This window comes from Anopheles coluzzii, chromosome 3, assembly GCF_943734685.1.
Source record: "Anopheles coluzzii chromosome 3, AcolN3, whole genome shotgun sequence".
Lineage (NCBI taxonomy): Eukaryota > Metazoa > Arthropoda > Insecta > Diptera > Culicidae > Anopheles > Anopheles coluzzii.
The window spans coordinates 37448655-37465943 of NC_064671.1; the positions used below are offsets into that span (position 1 = coordinate 37448655).

A 17289-nucleotide genomic window follows, 5' to 3' on the forward strand; every position below is an offset into this window, starting at 1 on the left:
ATGTTATGGAAATTCAAAAAATGTTCGCGAATCTTTTTGGGAAGTGGAATGGGAAAGATTCGCCATTTAACAATCGTTCTGTGGAAAGGAATGTATTGTGGATATGATACTTAATAGTAAATCGTTGAATTATTTTCCCTAGGATGAATAATTCTAAAATGTAGTTTACTTGAAGCTTCACGTTAGAATCAATTTAATCTGAATTAATAATACCGATCCATTCCACTGCCTTCCCTTGAGTTACGCGAATAATGCGTTCAGGAGACATTCGCGTTAGTGTTGGGAAAAAGAGCACAATTAGGTGTGCTGTGCGCACACGCACGCACATCTCAGTGTGCGGTGCACATTTCGCACTGTGCGCGCTCTACGCACTGTGCGCGCACTCCGCACTGTGCGCGCACTCCGCACTTTTCGCACAGTGCGAGCACACTTCGCACGGTGCGCGCACTTTTCGCACACTCCGCACAGTGCGAGCACAGTCCGGACTTTTCGCACACTTCGCACAGTGCGAGCACACTCCGCACTTTTCGCACACTTCGCACAGTGCAAGCTTCACTTACTTCACTTTACACTGTGCGAGCACACTTCGTACTATGGTGGTACGTACACAAAGACCACGACCACACGACCAATGTCAGCTTTTTCTCTTAGAGTTCATTTACTCAGCCATCGGGTTCGTCTAACAGTGGATGAACTTGGCGGACACCTGACCTCTTCAAGCCCAACCTCCCCCCCCCCCCCCTCCACTCCACCCGCCCATCCACGATGGCTATTATTGGTCCCAACAGAAAGCATGTGTAGATCCATGAAAATATTGGAAACTCCATCGATTTGACATACACCTGTTTCGAATCCTTTAAAGGGTATAGACAATATTTTTTCAATCTAAAAGCCCCCTTCTACGCTGCACTTCATTCCTCGCTCTTCTTTTCCACCCTTTACGCATGGCATAAGCGCAGAACGCTGAAACACGCGCGCACTGCTGAAATCAATACAATTTAATCATCGTTGGCCCAAGGCATTGGGTAGAGCGAGAAACAACATAATTCTTTGCAAGTGTGGATGGCCGGTGCACGAGCACACCGAAACCGCGCGGAGACATTTGCTGCGAGAATCGAATGCACAGAACGCTGCGCTTGACCACCATCGAAAACCCGTTACACAAACACAAGGATATAACACACCCAGACACAAATTTAAAGGCCCCGAAACACAATATCAACACAGCGGTCCGTAGCCGAAGAAATTATCAGGAAAAATCGGCTGACATCAAGCACGCGTTTCTTTAAAACAACTATGAACTGTGAAGGTCGTAGGTAAACGACACTCCAGTGGGTTGAGGTTTCTCTTGAATTTGGCTGAGATGAAACGTGTCTGTGCTTGTACTCGGAGCCACCGCTTTGCGATTGTGCAATAAAACAGACAGCTGGTTTCACGCGAAAACTGTTATTCGCGTCGCAGGCTTGCGATAGCAGCGCATGTTTTGATGAAAAAATTACAATTTTCACTCGGAGCCCTAGTCAAATTTTGTGATTAACTGAAGAGAAGACATGGGACAGGGCGAGAGGGGGGGGGGGGCGATGGGCATGTGTATGGTATGAATGTGTGCAAGCGATTTAAGGATCTTTGATTCGCCCCGACTTGAACTCGTAGCACCAACGGATCGGAGTCGCTAATGTTAACTGATGCTAATGCTTAAAGGCGGTTTGTCAAAATATGCTCAATACTATACTACCTGACTTCCTGTAACATGGTACGAAGTGTGCTCGCACAGTACAAAGTGAAGCACTGCACGAAATTTGCGAAACATGCTCGCCCTGTGCGAAGTGTGCGAAAAGTCCGGACTGTGCTTGCACTGTGCGTAAAGTGCGCGCACTGTGCGGAGTGTGCTCGCACAGTATGAAGTGTGCTCACACTGTGCGAAAAGTGCGCGCACTGTGCGGAGTGTGCGAAAAGTGCCCGCACTGTGCGAAGTGTGCGAAAAGTGCGGAGTGCGCACGCACTGTGCGAAAAGTGCGCGCACCGTGCGGAGTGTGCTCACACAGTGCGAAAAGTGCGAAGTGCGCGCACTGTGCGAAGTGTGCTCGCACAGTACAAAGTGTGCTGTGCAGTGCGCACAATGAGGTGTGCTGTGCGCACAGTGCGCACTCGCGCACAATGCCCAACACTAATTCGCGTATCTCGGATTTTTGCCAATGTCAAATGCCACGTTTTTCAGCCAAAATTTAGTTGATAAATAGATATTTTTCATTAAATTGATTACTCTTATGAACTTAATTACTTCTTCTTCTACTACTTGGTCTATCGCACTACGCAAACATGCCACCTATACAGGCTTTCGTAGTGTATTCAGTACCACACAGCCGGATAGTCACTCCTTACCACGGGGGGACGATCTGTTCCAGACTTCAACCCACTACGGTCATGTTGTTATTTCTTGCGAGTTGACGATTGTATCACGGGGCTAATGATTTGAAAACAATTATTCAAATTCATCACCATATTGTCCAATGTTTGAAAGCTACGTGATCATTTTGTTAAGTATGGATATTATCCGACTTTCAGTGGATCATATACGCTTCATGTCTTTCACATTTATTCATGGTTTTCCGAAGTTTATCAAGATAATGATTTTCTTTTGGCAGGAGTATAGCTGAAAAGTGTCACTGTCTATGAAACAAGTGGTGTCAAACCGCGTGGTCCAGATCTATGAAATAAGTGGAAAAGTAGTTCGGATCTATGAAAATATTACGCCAACATTTCTTCATTTCATTGAAATGAAGGAGGGAGCACAGCATCAGACAGATTAGGTTCATGGTCAATTCAAAGAGATCTATGCGGTTGGAATCAGTTGCAGCAACGATATGGGTTAAATCTGGCGTATTAGATTGTCGTGGGTAGATAGACTTGGGTCTATCCATCGGGTCTATGATTGTGATTTTGATAGCTACCACAAATAGTTGCTAAGGACTTTTATTGAAACCTTGTTCCCAGACAGTCAAATGAAGATTTGTCAAATTACACTGAACGGACCGAAGTGCTCTATATGTATACACCGATATCATCAAAAAACTACTGCCGGGAATGGTTCGTTGAGAAATATGGGAGCGGAATCAGTTACTACAGCGGTCGACAAAGAACGGTCCGCCTGCCAAATGCGACCCGCCGCAACATGCAATCCGGCCCGCGAATGCATTCGACTGATTTTGAAAAATGGAAAGAATCTATTCGTATACAAATTACCGAAGATCTTTTAAAATGAAATTTTATACCGTTGTATCATTCAACATTAATTATCGTAATGTGCAATGACGGACCAATCAGTATGGTCGAACTAGAGTTCAATATTCGCATATGTAATAAAACATTGTTTCAATACGACAATAAGTCTTTATGAATAAAGAAAGTGGCATATGAAATTTTGTATAGAGAAGATAAACTAAAGTCTGGTTGCAGTAAATTTATTTAAAGTTTTGCATGCGACTTTACTTGATATTTGTTATTTTATATTTATTTGTTAAATTCAACGGTCCTTATGTAACCATCTCAAAGCGATGTTACTTAAAAGTTATACATAATTATAAACATGAACTTAAACAAAGTAAAAATAAACTAACATAGAGTAGGCCGCACGGCACGAATACAGTTCGTAAACGTGGCGCGCGACATGTCAGATTGGTGATGATCACAAACGTATCGACCTGGCGCGGAGCGAATGCGATTTACGACCAAAGATATTCGACATTCGCCAAAGGAATATATACAAGACAAAGTTTTAGCAGTAGAGAAAAAGATCCATGCATTTTTCTCGTGATAATAATTTCTTCTTCCATTGTTATTATTATTATTATTTATTTATTTTCATTGTTTACTATTTTTAATTACAATATAGTGGAGCTCTGATTGATATTAGACCTTTTCTGCCTTTTACACAATATACTGTATAAATTTAACAGTTTACACGTCATGATAGGATCATGATTCAGCCATCGCATTAGAGTGGAGTTCTTCTGCAGGGAAACGTTTTTTGGAAAAAAAACCATGGTCACATTGAGGACATATATTCTAAGAAAAATGATAACGAAAGAGAATCTAGCCTCAACCTTATCTACACTAATCTTTCCTCTATTACATAAATATATAATCTAGTCTATTTACTTTAATACAACCTATTTACAAATCGCCACGGGCTGGACGTACAATTTGTTGTATACTTTTCCAATAGTAGATCAGCATATTGTATTATTTTTATCATATTGTGAATGATGAATGTCACTAGTACTATGCCAAAGTGGTAAATTAAGAATTCGTTTAAGAAATTTGTTTTGGAACACTTGGATTTTCTTTAAGTGTGTAGAGACACTTTTTTCCCAAACTGGGTATGCATATAATAATATAGGTCGTAGGATTTGTTTAAGAAGCAAAAGCTTGTTTTTTAAGTTTGATTTTGATTTCCTGCTAGTAAAGCTATATAGAGATAATGAGGTTTTTGTTGCAGAGAGTATTCTATTTTCAATATGTTTTTTGAATGTTAACCTTTTGTCGAGTGTAACCCCCAAATATTTAATTTCATTTTTCCATTCCACTTCATTTTTATTAATGTTTAATTTTCTATCTGGCAATTTTCTTCTACGGTAAAAGATAGCGTCAGTTTTAGATTCTAAATGAATTCTTTCAGCTTCCATGTTTTGCAGTATCTTGCATACTCATTTAGTCCTTTGTTTAGGCTTTTTATAATCGTTCTTGGACATTTGGCAGAGGAACTAGTCGCAAAGTCATCGGCAAAAGAGTATTGTTTGACATTTTTCATTTTTGGAATATTGCATGTGTAAATATTAAACAGAATCGGTGCGAGTACGCTTCCTTGAGGAAGACCTGCAAATGGGTAGAACGGTGTGGAGGTAAAATTATTTATGTGAACCGAGCCTTATCGTGTTTTGAGAAATGAAGTGATAAGTCGAATCAGATTTGGAGGAAAATTGAAGGATACAAGGATACATGATAATAATTTCTTCTTCCGTTAGTTCTTCTAAATTTCACTCAAATCAGTTGGTTTCATTTTTATCTATTTCAGGACTATTTTTTATCGTATTTAAAAAAAACATTCAAAAGATATTTCATTGGGACATTAGATCTATCATTGGGTCCCTTTCCGTTTTAAGATCGTAGGCTGAAATTTCAGCCAGTTAGCTGTTTGCGTTGTATAGCAGTTTTCGAGCAGCTATCAAAGTGAGTATATACAGGATGGCTTATCCCTAGGTGTATGTATTTAGAAGGTTGATTTTATCGTTTCTGCTTCTGATTAAAGGTTTGAGAGTGTTTTGTGTATTCGTCAAGTTACCAGAAATCCAGTTTGGGATTCATGAAAACACGACCTTGTTGTGACATTTGTTCGATCAGGTATTCGAATCTAATTCTAGTTTTGAGGCTAAAATAATCTAGGCTGAAAATCGCAGGCTAGTTTTGTATGTGATATTGTATGAATTGTTGACATGATTTCAGCCGCCAACTGTCAAACTCCCTGTAAATAAGCTGTCTACTATTGTGAAAGGACCCATTGTTCGTAATTATTTGTAGGAAGGAGTAAACCAGTGTTTTCTAATTTTACTAACACTGGCCATGCTTCTACACGTACCTAGACAGTTTCAGGTCGTGCATGAAGCATATCAATGAGTCAAACATCAACGGTTCGAATTTTTTTCTCGTCCAAAAATGGCGTGCCAAAATTGGCGTGAAAGCAACTAGTTTTTGTACGGTTTCCTCATGGAATCATAGAAAATCATCATGTTTCATCAAAATTATCACGACGCTAATCAGCGATGGCCACACGGTAGTAGATCTTACATTATAATATAATAAAAAATGTTTATTTTGCAGGATTCAACAAAAACATTAACATTCGTTATAATAGATGCAAAAGGTGAAACATCAACCGCAGACATCTCCGGCGAATTGGGATTATCTGATGTGACAATTAAAACTAACGATAAAATAACCAGAAGGTTTCGGAATGAAGCAGAAGTATTTGGATACTGCAAAACTTTATCAGTATCATCAACATCCGTAGCAACAACCATGCCTTCAAGTGAAGGAACAACCATTACAATGTCTTCAAGCCAAGGATCAACCACTACCACTCCTGTCACAAGCGTAACACCGCCAGATACTACTGCAAGCACAATGTCGTCAAGTATGACTACAGTCTCTACTCAAGGACCAACAACGACACCTATTTCAACACCAACAACTACAACGAGTCCAATATCTACTGATACCATGACGTCCACTGAAATTGTCTCATCGTCTAGCGAAGCTACCACAACTACCACCACAATGTCCTCCAGCGTAGCACCTACAGACACAACGCCTTCTACTGAGTCTACCACTGCTTCATCGTCTAGCGAAGCTACCACAACTACCACCACAATGTCCTCCAGCGTAGCACCTACAGACACAACGCCTTCTACTGAGTCTACCACTGCTTCATCGTCTAGCGAAGCTACCACAACTACCACCACAATGTCCTCCAGCGTAGCACCTACAGACACAACGCCTTCTACTGAGTCTACCACTGCTTCATCGTCTAGCGAAGCTACCACAACTACCACCACAATGTCCTCCAGCGTAGCACCTACAGATACAACGCCTTCTACTGAGTCTACCACTGCTTCATCGTCTAGCGAAGCTACCACAACTACCACCACAATGTCCTCCAGCGTAGCACCTACAGACACAACGCCTTCTACTGAGTCTACCACTGCTTCATCGTCTAGCGAAGCTACCACAACTACCACCACAATGTCCTCCAGCGTAGCACCTACAGACACAACGCCTTCTACTGAGTCTACCACTGCTTCATCGTCTAGCGAAGCTACCACAACTACCACCACAATGTCCTCCAGCGTAGCACCTACAGACACAACGCCTTCTACTGAGTCTACCACTGCTTCATCGTCTAGCGAAGCTACCACAACTACCACCACAATGTCCTCCAGCGTAGCACCTACAGACACAACGCCTTCTACTGAGTCTACCACTGCTTCATCGTCTAGCGAAGCTACCACAACTACCACCACAATGTCCTCCAGCGTAGCACCTACAGACACAACGCCTTCTACTGAGTCTACCACTGCTTCATCGTCTAGCGAAGCTACCACAACTACCACCACAATGTCCTCCAGCGTAGCACCTACAGATACAACGCCTTCTACTGAGTCTACCACTGTTTCATCGTCTAGCGAATCTACCACAACTACCACCACAATGTCCTCCAGCGTAGCACCTACAGACACAACGCCTTCTACTGAGTCTACCACTGCTTCATCGTCTAGCGAAGCTACCACAACTACCACCACAATGTCCTCCAGCGTAGCACCTACAGACACAACGCCTTCTACTGAGTCTACCACTGCTTCATCGTCTAGCGAAGCTACCACAACTACCACCACAATTTCCTCCAGCGTAGCACCTACAGACACAACGCCTTCTACTGAGTCTACCACTGTTTCATCGTCTAGCGAATCTACCACAACTACCACCACAATGTCCTTCAGCGTAGCACCTACAGACACAACGCCTTCTTCTGAGTCTACCACTGCTTCATCGTCTAGCGAAGCTAGCACAACTACCACCACAATGTCCTCCAGCGTAGCACCTACAGACACAACGCCTTCTACTGAGTCTACCACTGCTTCATCGTCTAGCGAAGCTACCACAACTACCACCACAATGTCCTCCAGCGTAGCACCTACAGACACAACGCCTTCTACTGAGTCTACCACTGCTTCATCGTCTAGCGAAGCTACCACAACTACCACCACAATGTCCTCCAGCGTAGCACCTACAGACACAACGCCTTCTACTGAGTCTACCACTGCTTCATCGTCTAGCGAAGCTACCACAACTACCACCACAATGTCCTCCAGCGTAGCACCTACAGACACAACGCCTTCTACTGAGTCTACCACTGCTTCATCGTCTAGCGAAGCTACCACAACTACCACCACAATGTCCTCCAGCGTAGCACCTACAGACACAACGCCTTCTACTGAGTCTACCACTGCTTCATCGTCTAGCGAAGCTACCACAACTACCACCACAATGTCCTCCAGCGTAGCACCTACAGACACAACGCCTTCTACTGAGTCTACCACTGCTTCATCGTCTAGCGAAGCTACCACAACTACCACCACAATGTCCTCCAGCGTAGCACCTACAGACACAACGCCTTCTACTGAGTCTACCACTGTTTCATCGTCTAGCGAATCTACCACAACTACCACCACAATGTCCTCCAGCGTAGCACCTACAGATACAACGCCTTCTACTGAGTCTACCACTGCTTCATCGTCTAGCGAAGCTACCACAACTACCACCACAATGTCCTCCAGCGTAGCACCTACAGACACAACGCCTTCTACTGAGTCTACCACTGCTTCATCGTCTAGCGAAGCTACCACAACTACCACCACAATGTCCTCCAGCGTAGCACCTACAGACACAACGCCTTCTACTGAGTCTACCACTGCTTCATCGTCTAGCGAAGCTACCACAACTACCACCACAATGTCCTCCAGCGTAGCACCTACAGACACAACGCCTTCTACTGAGTCTACCACTGCTTCATCGTCTAGCGAAGCTACCACAACTACCACCACAATGTCCTCCAGCGTAGCACCTACAGACACAACGCCTTCTACTGAGTCTACCACTGCTTCATCGTCTAGCGAAGCTACCACAACTACCACCACAATGTCCTCCAGCGTAGCACCTACAGACACAACGTCTTCTACTGAGTCTACCACTGCTTCATCGTCTAGCGAAGCTACCACAACTACCACCACAATGTCCTCCAGCGTAGCACCTACAGACACAACGCCTTCTACTGAGTCTACCACTGCTTCATCGTCTAGCGAAGCTACCACAACTACCACCACAACGTCCTCCAGCGTAGCACCTACAGACACAACGCCTTCTACTGAGTCTACCACTGTTTCATCGTCTAGCGAAGCTACCACAACTACCACCACAATGTCCTCCAGCGTAGCACCTACAGACACAACGCCTTCTACTGAGTCTACCACTGCTTCATCGTCTAGCGAAGCTACCACAACTACCACCACAATGTCCTCCAGCGTAGCACCTACAGACACAACGCCTTCTACTGAGTCTACCACTGCTTCATCGTCTAGCGAAGCTACCACAACTACCACCACAATGTCCTCCAGCGTAGCACCTACAGACACAACGCCTTCTACTGAGTCTACCACTGCTTCATCGTCTAGCGAAGCTACCACAACTACCACCACAATGTCCTCCAGCGTAGCACCTACAGATACAACGCCTTCTACTGAGTCTACCACTGTTTCATCGTCTAGCGAAGCTACCACAACTACCACCACAATGTCCTCCAGCGTAGCACCTACAGACACAACGCCTTCTACTGAGTCTACCACTGCTTCATCGTCTAGCGAAGCTACCACAACTACCACCACAATGTCCTCCAGCGTAGCACCTACAGACACAACGCCTTCTACTGAGTCTACCACTGCTTCATCGTCTAGCGAAGCTACCACAACTACCACCACAATTTCCTCCAGCGTAGCACCTACAGACACAACGCCTTCTACTGAGTCTACCACTGTTTCATCGTCTAGCGAATCTACCACAACTACCACCACAATGTCCTTCAGCGTAGCACCTACAGACACAACGCCTTCTTCTGAGTCTACCACTGCTTCATCGTCTAGCGAAGCTAGCACAACTACCACCACAATGTCCTCCAGCGTAGCACCTACAGACACAACGCCTTCTACTGAGTCTACCACTGCTTCATCGTCTAGCGAAGCTACCACAACTACCACCACAATGTCCTCCAGCGTAGCACCTACAGACACAACGCCTTCTACTGAGTCTACCACTGCTTCATCGTCTAGCGAAGCTACCACAACTACCACCACAATGTCCTCCAGCGTAGCACCTACAGACACAACGCCTTCTACTGAGTCTACCACTGCTTCATCGTCTAGCGAAGCTACCACAACTACCACCACAATGTCCTCCAGCGTAGCACCTACAGACACAACGCCTTCTACTGAGTCTACCACTGCTTCATCGTCTAGCGAAGCTACCACAACTACCACCACAATGTCCTCCAGCGTAGCACCTACAGACACAACGCCTTCTACTGAGTCTACCACTGCTTCATCGTCTAGCGAAGCTACCACAACTACCACCACAATGTCCTCCAGCGTAGCACCTACAGACACAACGCCTTCTACTGAGTCTACCACTGCTTCATCGTCTAGCGAAGCTACCACAACTACCACCACAATGTCCTCCAGCGTAGCACCTACAGACACAACGCCTTCTACTGAGTCTACCACTGTTTCATCGTCTAGCGAATCTACCACAACTACCACCACAATGTCCTCCAGCGTAGCACCTACAGATACAACGCCTTCTACTGAGTCTACCACTGCTTCATCGTCTAGCGAAGCTACCACAACTACCACCACAATGTCCTCCAGCGTAGCACCTACAGACACAACGCCTTCTACTGAGTCTACCACTGCTTCATCGTCTAGCGAAGCTACCACAACTACCACCACAATGTCCTCCAGCGTAGCACCTACAGACACAACGCCTTCTACTGAGTCTACCACTGCTTCATCGTCTAGCGAAGCTACCACAACTACCACCACAATGTCCTCCAGCGTAGCACCTACAGACACAACGCCTTCTACTGAGTCTACCACTGCTTCATCGTCTAGCGAAGCTACCACAACTACCACCACAATGTCCTCCAGCGTAGCACCTACAGACACAACGCCTTCTACTGAGTCTACCACTGCTTCATCGTCTAGCGAAGCTACCACAACTACCACCACAATGTCCTCCAGCGTAGCACCTACAGACACAACGTCTTCTACTGAGTCTACCACTGCTTCATCGTCTAGCGAAGCTACCACAACTACCACCACAATGTCCTCCAGCGTAGCACCTACAGACACAACGCCTTCTACTGAGTCTACCACTGCTTCATCGTCTAGCGAAGCTACCACAACTACCACCACAACGTCCTCCAGCGTAGCACCTACAGACACAACGCCTTCTACTGAGTCTACCACTGTTTCATCGTCTAGCGAAGCTACCACAACTACCACCACAATGTCCTCCAGCGTAGCACCTACAGACACAACGCCTTCTACTGAGTCTACCACTGCTTCATCGTCTAGCGAAGCTACCACAACTACCACCACAATGTCCTCCAGCGTAGCACCTACAGACACAACGCCTTCTACTGAGTCTACCACTGCTTCATCGTCTAGCGAAGCTACCACAACTACCACCACAATGTCCTCCAGCGTAGCACCTACAGACACAACGCCTTCTACTGAGTCTACCACTGCTTCATCGTCTAGCGAAGCTACCACAACTACCACCACAATGTCCTCCAGCGTAGCACCTACAGACACAACGCCTTCTACTGAGTCTACCACTGCTTCATCGTCTAGCGAAGCTACCACAACTACCACCACAATGTCCTCCAGCGTAGCACCTACAGACACAACGCCTTCTACTGAGTCTACCACTGCTTCATCGTCTAGCGAAGCTACCACAACTACCACCACAATGTCCTCCAGCGTAGCACCTACAGACACAACGCCTTCTACTGAGTCTACCATTGCTTCATCGTCTAGCGAAGCTACCACAACTACCACCACAATGTCCTCCAGCGTAGCACCTACAGACACAACGCCTTCTACTGAGTCTACCATTGCTTCATCGTCTAGCGAAGCTACCACAACTACCACCACAATGTCCTCCAGCGTAGCACCTACAGACACAACGCCTTCTACTGAGTCTACCACTGCTTCATCGTCTAGCGAAGCTACCACAACTACCACCACAATGTCCTCCAGCGTAGCACCTACAGACACAACGCCTTCTACTGAGTCTACCACTGTTTCATCGTCTAGCGAAGCTACCACAACTACCACCACAATGTCCTCCAGCGTAGCACCTACAGACACAACGCCTTCTACTGAGTCTACCACTGCTTCATCGTCTAGCGAAGCTACCACAACTACCACCACAATGTCCTCCAGCGTAGCACCTACAGACACAACGCCTTCTACTGAGTCTACCACTGCTTCAACGTCTAGCGAAGCTACCACAACTACCACCACAATGTCCTCCAGCGTAGCACCTACAGACACAACGCCTTCTACTGAGTCTACCACTGCTTCATCGTCTAGCGAAGCTACCACAACTACCACCACAATGTCCTCCAGCGTAGCACCTACAGACACAACGCCTTCTACTGAGTCTACCACTGCTTCATCGTCTAGCGAAGCTACCACAACTACCACCACAATGTCCTCCAGCGTAGCACCTACATACACAACGCCTTCTACTGAGTCTACCACTGCTTCATCGTCTAGCGAAGCTACCACAACTACCACCACAATGTCCTCCAGCGTAGCACCTACAGACACAACGTCTTCTACTGAGTCTACCACTGCTTCATCGTCTAGCGAAGCTACCACAACTACCACCACAATGTCCTCCAGCGTAGCACCTACAGACACAACGCCTTCTACTGAGTCTACCACTGCTTCATCGTCTAGCGAAGCTACCACAACTACCACCACAATGTCCTCCAGCGTAGCACCTACAGACACAACGCCTTCTACTGAGTCTACCACTGCTTCATCGTCTAGCGAAGCTACCACAACTACCACCACAATGTCCTCCAGCGTAGCACCTACAGACACAACGCCTTCTACTGAGTCTACCACTGCTTCATCGTCTAGCGAAGCTACCACAACTACCACCACAATGTCATCTAGCGTAGCACCTACAGACACAACGCCTTCTACTGAGTCTACCACTGCTTCATCGTCTAGCGAAGCTACCACAACTACCACCACAATGTCCTCCAGCGTAGCACCTAAAGACACAACGCCTTCTACTGAGTCTACCACTGCTTCATCGTCTAGTGAAGCTACCACAACTACCACCACAATGTCCTCCAGCGTAGCACCTACAGACACAACGCCTTCTACTGAGTCTACCACTGCTTCATCGTCTAGCGAAGCTACCACAACTACCACCACAATGTCCTCCAGCGTAGCACCTACAGACACAACGCCTTCTACTGAGTCTACCACTGCTTCATCGTCTAGCGAAGCTACCACAACTACCACCACAATGTCCTCCAGCGTAGCACCTACAGACACAACGCCTTCTACTGAGTCTACCACTGCTTCATCGTCTAGCGAAGCTACCACAACTACCACCACAATGTCCTCCAGCGTAGCACCTACAGACACAACGCCTTCTACTGAGTCTACCACTGCTTCATCGTCTAGCGAAGCTACCACAACTACCACCACAATGTCCTCCAGCGTAGCACCTACAGACACAACGCCTTCTACGGAGTCTACCACTGCTTCATCGTCTAGCGAAGCTACCACAACTACCACCACAATGTCCTCCAGCGTAGCACCTACAGACACAACGCCTTCTACTGAGTCTACCACTGCTTCATCGTCTAGCGAAGCTACCACAACTACCACCACAATGTCCTCCAGCGTAGCACCTACAGACACAACGCCTTCTACTGAGTCTACCACTGCTTCATCGTCTAGCGAAGCTACCACAACTACCACCACAATGTCCTCCAGCGTAGCACCTACAGACACAACGCCTTCTACTGAGTCTACCACTGCTTCATCGTCTAGCGAAGCTACCACAACTACCACCACAATGTCCTCCAGCGTAGCACCTACAGACACAACGCCTTCTACTGAGTCTACCACTGCTTCATCGTCTAGCGAAGCTACCACAACTACCACCACAATGTCCTCCAGCGTAGCACCTACAGACACAACGCCTTCTACTGAGTCTACCACTGCTTCATCGTCTAGCGAAGCTACCACAACTACCACCACAATGTCCTCCAGCGTAGCACCTACAGACACAACGCCTTCTACTGAGTCTACCACTGCTTCATCGTCTAGCGAAGCTACCACAACTACCACCACAATGTCCTCCAGCGTAGCACCTACAGACACAACGCCTTCTACTGAGTCTACCACTGCTTCATCGTCTAGCGAAGCTACCACAACTACCACCACAATGTCCTCCAGCGTAGCACCTACAGACACAACGCCTTCTACTGAGTCTACCACTGCTTCATCGTCTAGCGAAGCTACCACAACTACCACCACAATGTCCTCCAGCGTAGCACCTACAGACACAACGCCTTCTACTGAGTCTACCACTGCTTCATCGTCTAGCGAAGCTACCACAACTACCACCACAATGTCCTCCAGCGTAGCACCTACAGACACAACGCCTTCTACTGAGTCTACCACTGCTTCATCGTCTAGCGAAGCTACCACAACTACCACCACAATGTCCTCCAGCGTAGCACCTACAGACACAACGCCTTCTACTGAGTCTACCACTGCTTCATCGTCTAGCGAAGCTACCACAACTACCACCACAATGTCCTCCAGCGTAGCACCTACAGACACAACGCCTTCTACTGAGTCTACCACTGCTTCATCGTCTAGCGAAGCTACCACAACTACCACCACAATGTCCTCCAGCGTAGCACCTACAGACACAACGCCTTCTACTGAGTCTACCACTGCTTCATCGTCTAGCGAAGCTACCACAACTACCACCACAATGTCCTCCAGCGTAGCACCTACAGACACAACGCCTTCTACTGAGTCTACCACTGCTTCATCGTCTAGCGAAGCTACCACAACTACCACCACAATGTCCTCCAGCGTAGCACCTACAGACACAACGCCTTCTACTGAGTCTACCACTGCTTCATCGTCTAGCGAAGCTACCACAACTACCACCACAATGTCCTCCAGCGTAGCACCTACAGACACAACGCCTTCTACTGAGTCTACCACTGCTTCATCGTCTAGCGAAGCTACCACAACTACCACCACAATGTCCTCCAGCGTAGCACCTACAGACACAACGCCTTCTACTGAGTCTACCACTGCTTCATCGTCTAGCGAAGCTACCACAACTACCACCACAATGTCCTCCAGCGTAGCACCTACAGACACAACGCCTTCTACTGAGTCTACCACTGCTTCATCGTCTAGCGAAGCTACCACAACTACCACCACAATGTCCTCCAGCGTAGCACCTACAGACACAACGCCTTCTACTGAGTCTACCACTGCTTCATCGTCTAGCGAAGCTACCACAACTACCACCACAATGTCCTCCAGCGTAGCACCTACAGACACAACGCCTTCTACTGAGTCTACCACTGCTTCATCGTCTAGCGAAGCTACCACAACTACCACCACAATGTCCTCCAGCGTAGCACCTACAGACACAACGCCTTCTACTGAGTCTACCACTGCTTCATCGTCTAGCGAAGCTACCACAACTACCACCACAATGTCCTCCAGCGTAGCACCTACAGACACAACGCCTTCTACTGAGTCTACCACTGCTTCATCGTCTAGCGAAGCTACCACAACTACCACCACAATGTCCTCCAGCGTAGCACCTACAGACACAACGCCTTCTACTGAGTCTACCACTGCTTCATCGTCTAGCGAAGCTACCACAACTACCACCACAATGTCCTCCAGCGTAGCGCCTACAGACACAACGCCTTCTACTGAGTCTACCACTGTTTCATCGTCTAGCGAAGCTACCACAACTACCACCACAATGTCCTCCAGCGTAGCACCTACAGACACAACGCCTTCTACTGAGTCTACCACTGCTTCATCGTCTAGCGAAGCTACCACAACTACCACCACAATGTCCTCCAGCGTAGCGCCTACAGACACAACGCCTTCTACTGAGTCTACCACTGTTTCATCGTCTAGCGAAGCTACCACAACTACCACCACAATGTCCTCCAGCGTAGCACCTACAGACACAACGCCTTCTACTGAGTCTACCACTGCTTCATCGTCTAGCGAAGCTACCACAACTACCACCACAATGTCCTCCAGCGTAGCACCTACAGACACAACGCCTTCTACTGAGTCTACCACTGCTTCATCGTCTAGCGAAGCTACCACAACTACCACCACAATGTCCTCCAGCGTAGCACCTACAGACACAACGCCTTCTACTGAGTCTACCACTGCTTCATCGTCTAGCGAAGCTACCACAACTACCACCACAATGTCCTCCAGCGTAGCACCTACAGACACAACGCCTTCTACTGAGTCTACCACTGCTTCATCGTCTAGCGAAGCTACCACAACTACCACCACAATGTCCTCCAGCGTAGCACCTACAGACACAACGCCTTCTACTGAGTCTACCACTGTTTCATCGTCTAGCGAAGCTACCACAACTACCACCACAATGTCCTCCAGCGTAGCACCTACAGACACAACGCCTTCTACTGAGTCTACCACTGCTTCATCGTCTAGCGAAGCTACCACAACTACCACCACAATGTCCTCCAGCGTAGCACCTACAGACACAACGCCTTCTACTGAGTCTACCACTGCTTCATCGTCTAGCGAAGCTACCACAACTACCACCACAATATCCTCCAGCGTAGCATCTACAGACACAACGCCTTCTACTGAGTCTACCACTGCTTCATCGTCTAGCGAAGCTACCACAACTACCACCACAATGTCCTCCAGCGTAGCACCTACAGACACAACGCCTTCTACTGAGTCTACCACTGCTTCATCGTCTAGCGAAGCTACCACAACTACCACCACAATGTCCTCCAGCGTAGCACCTACAGACACAACGCCTTCTACTGAATCTACCACTGTTTCATCGTCCATTTCAACTACCACTAGATCATCTACTGTAACAATAACGACAAGCACAATGTCTGCATCATCAAGTACAACTACTGCTTCAACTACTACTCAAAGATCAACTTCGAACCGTCCAACTACTCCGGGCTTAACTGTTACTGTTAAAACAACCACTCCTGCTGGAACAACTACTACTACTCCTAAATCAATGTTACAAATTGTATCTAATTCACAAAACGCATTCCAATCTTTCTCACCACCGGTGGAGTCTCAAAAAAAACCCTACGGCAACAATTTATTCTTAAACTCATTGCAATATGAGGTATCAAATCAAGGGACACAAATCACAGAAAAAACACCTGCGTATGATTCTGTAAGGCCTGCAAAACCACAAATTGTTTTTCCATTTTCATTTTTTAAGCCAACATCAAAAAGTTTTAAACAATTTAAACTTTATGTAAAACGTCCACAAAAAAAGAATGAACGAAACCAAGTT

The 17289-nt window shown here is 46.8% G+C and overlaps 1 protein-coding gene across 1 annotated transcript; it reads left to right on the plus strand.

The window, feature by feature from the left end:
- Positions 1-8708: 8708 nt before the first annotated feature.
- On the plus strand, positions 8709-16846 carry LOC125907217 (uncharacterized). The gene is made up of 3 exons (XM_049608267.1): positions 8709-8871; positions 12793-13006; positions 16833-16846. Exons 1-3 carry the CDS (start codon positions 8752-8754, stop codon positions 16844-16846), a joined length of 348 nt encoding a protein of 115 aa, XP_049464224.1. The 5' UTR covers positions 8709-8751.
- The last annotated feature ends 443 nt before the right edge of the window (positions 16847-17289 follow it).

Coding starts and splice junctions, on each gene's coding strand:
- LOC125907217 (XM_049608267.1), top strand. CDS start 8,752: ATGTCCTCCAGCGTAGCACCTACAGACACAACGTCTTCTACTGAGTCT. Junction 8,872..12,792: donor CCAGCGTAGCACCTACAGAC/ACAACGCCTTCT, acceptor ACGCCTTCTACT/GAGTCTACCACTGCTTCATC.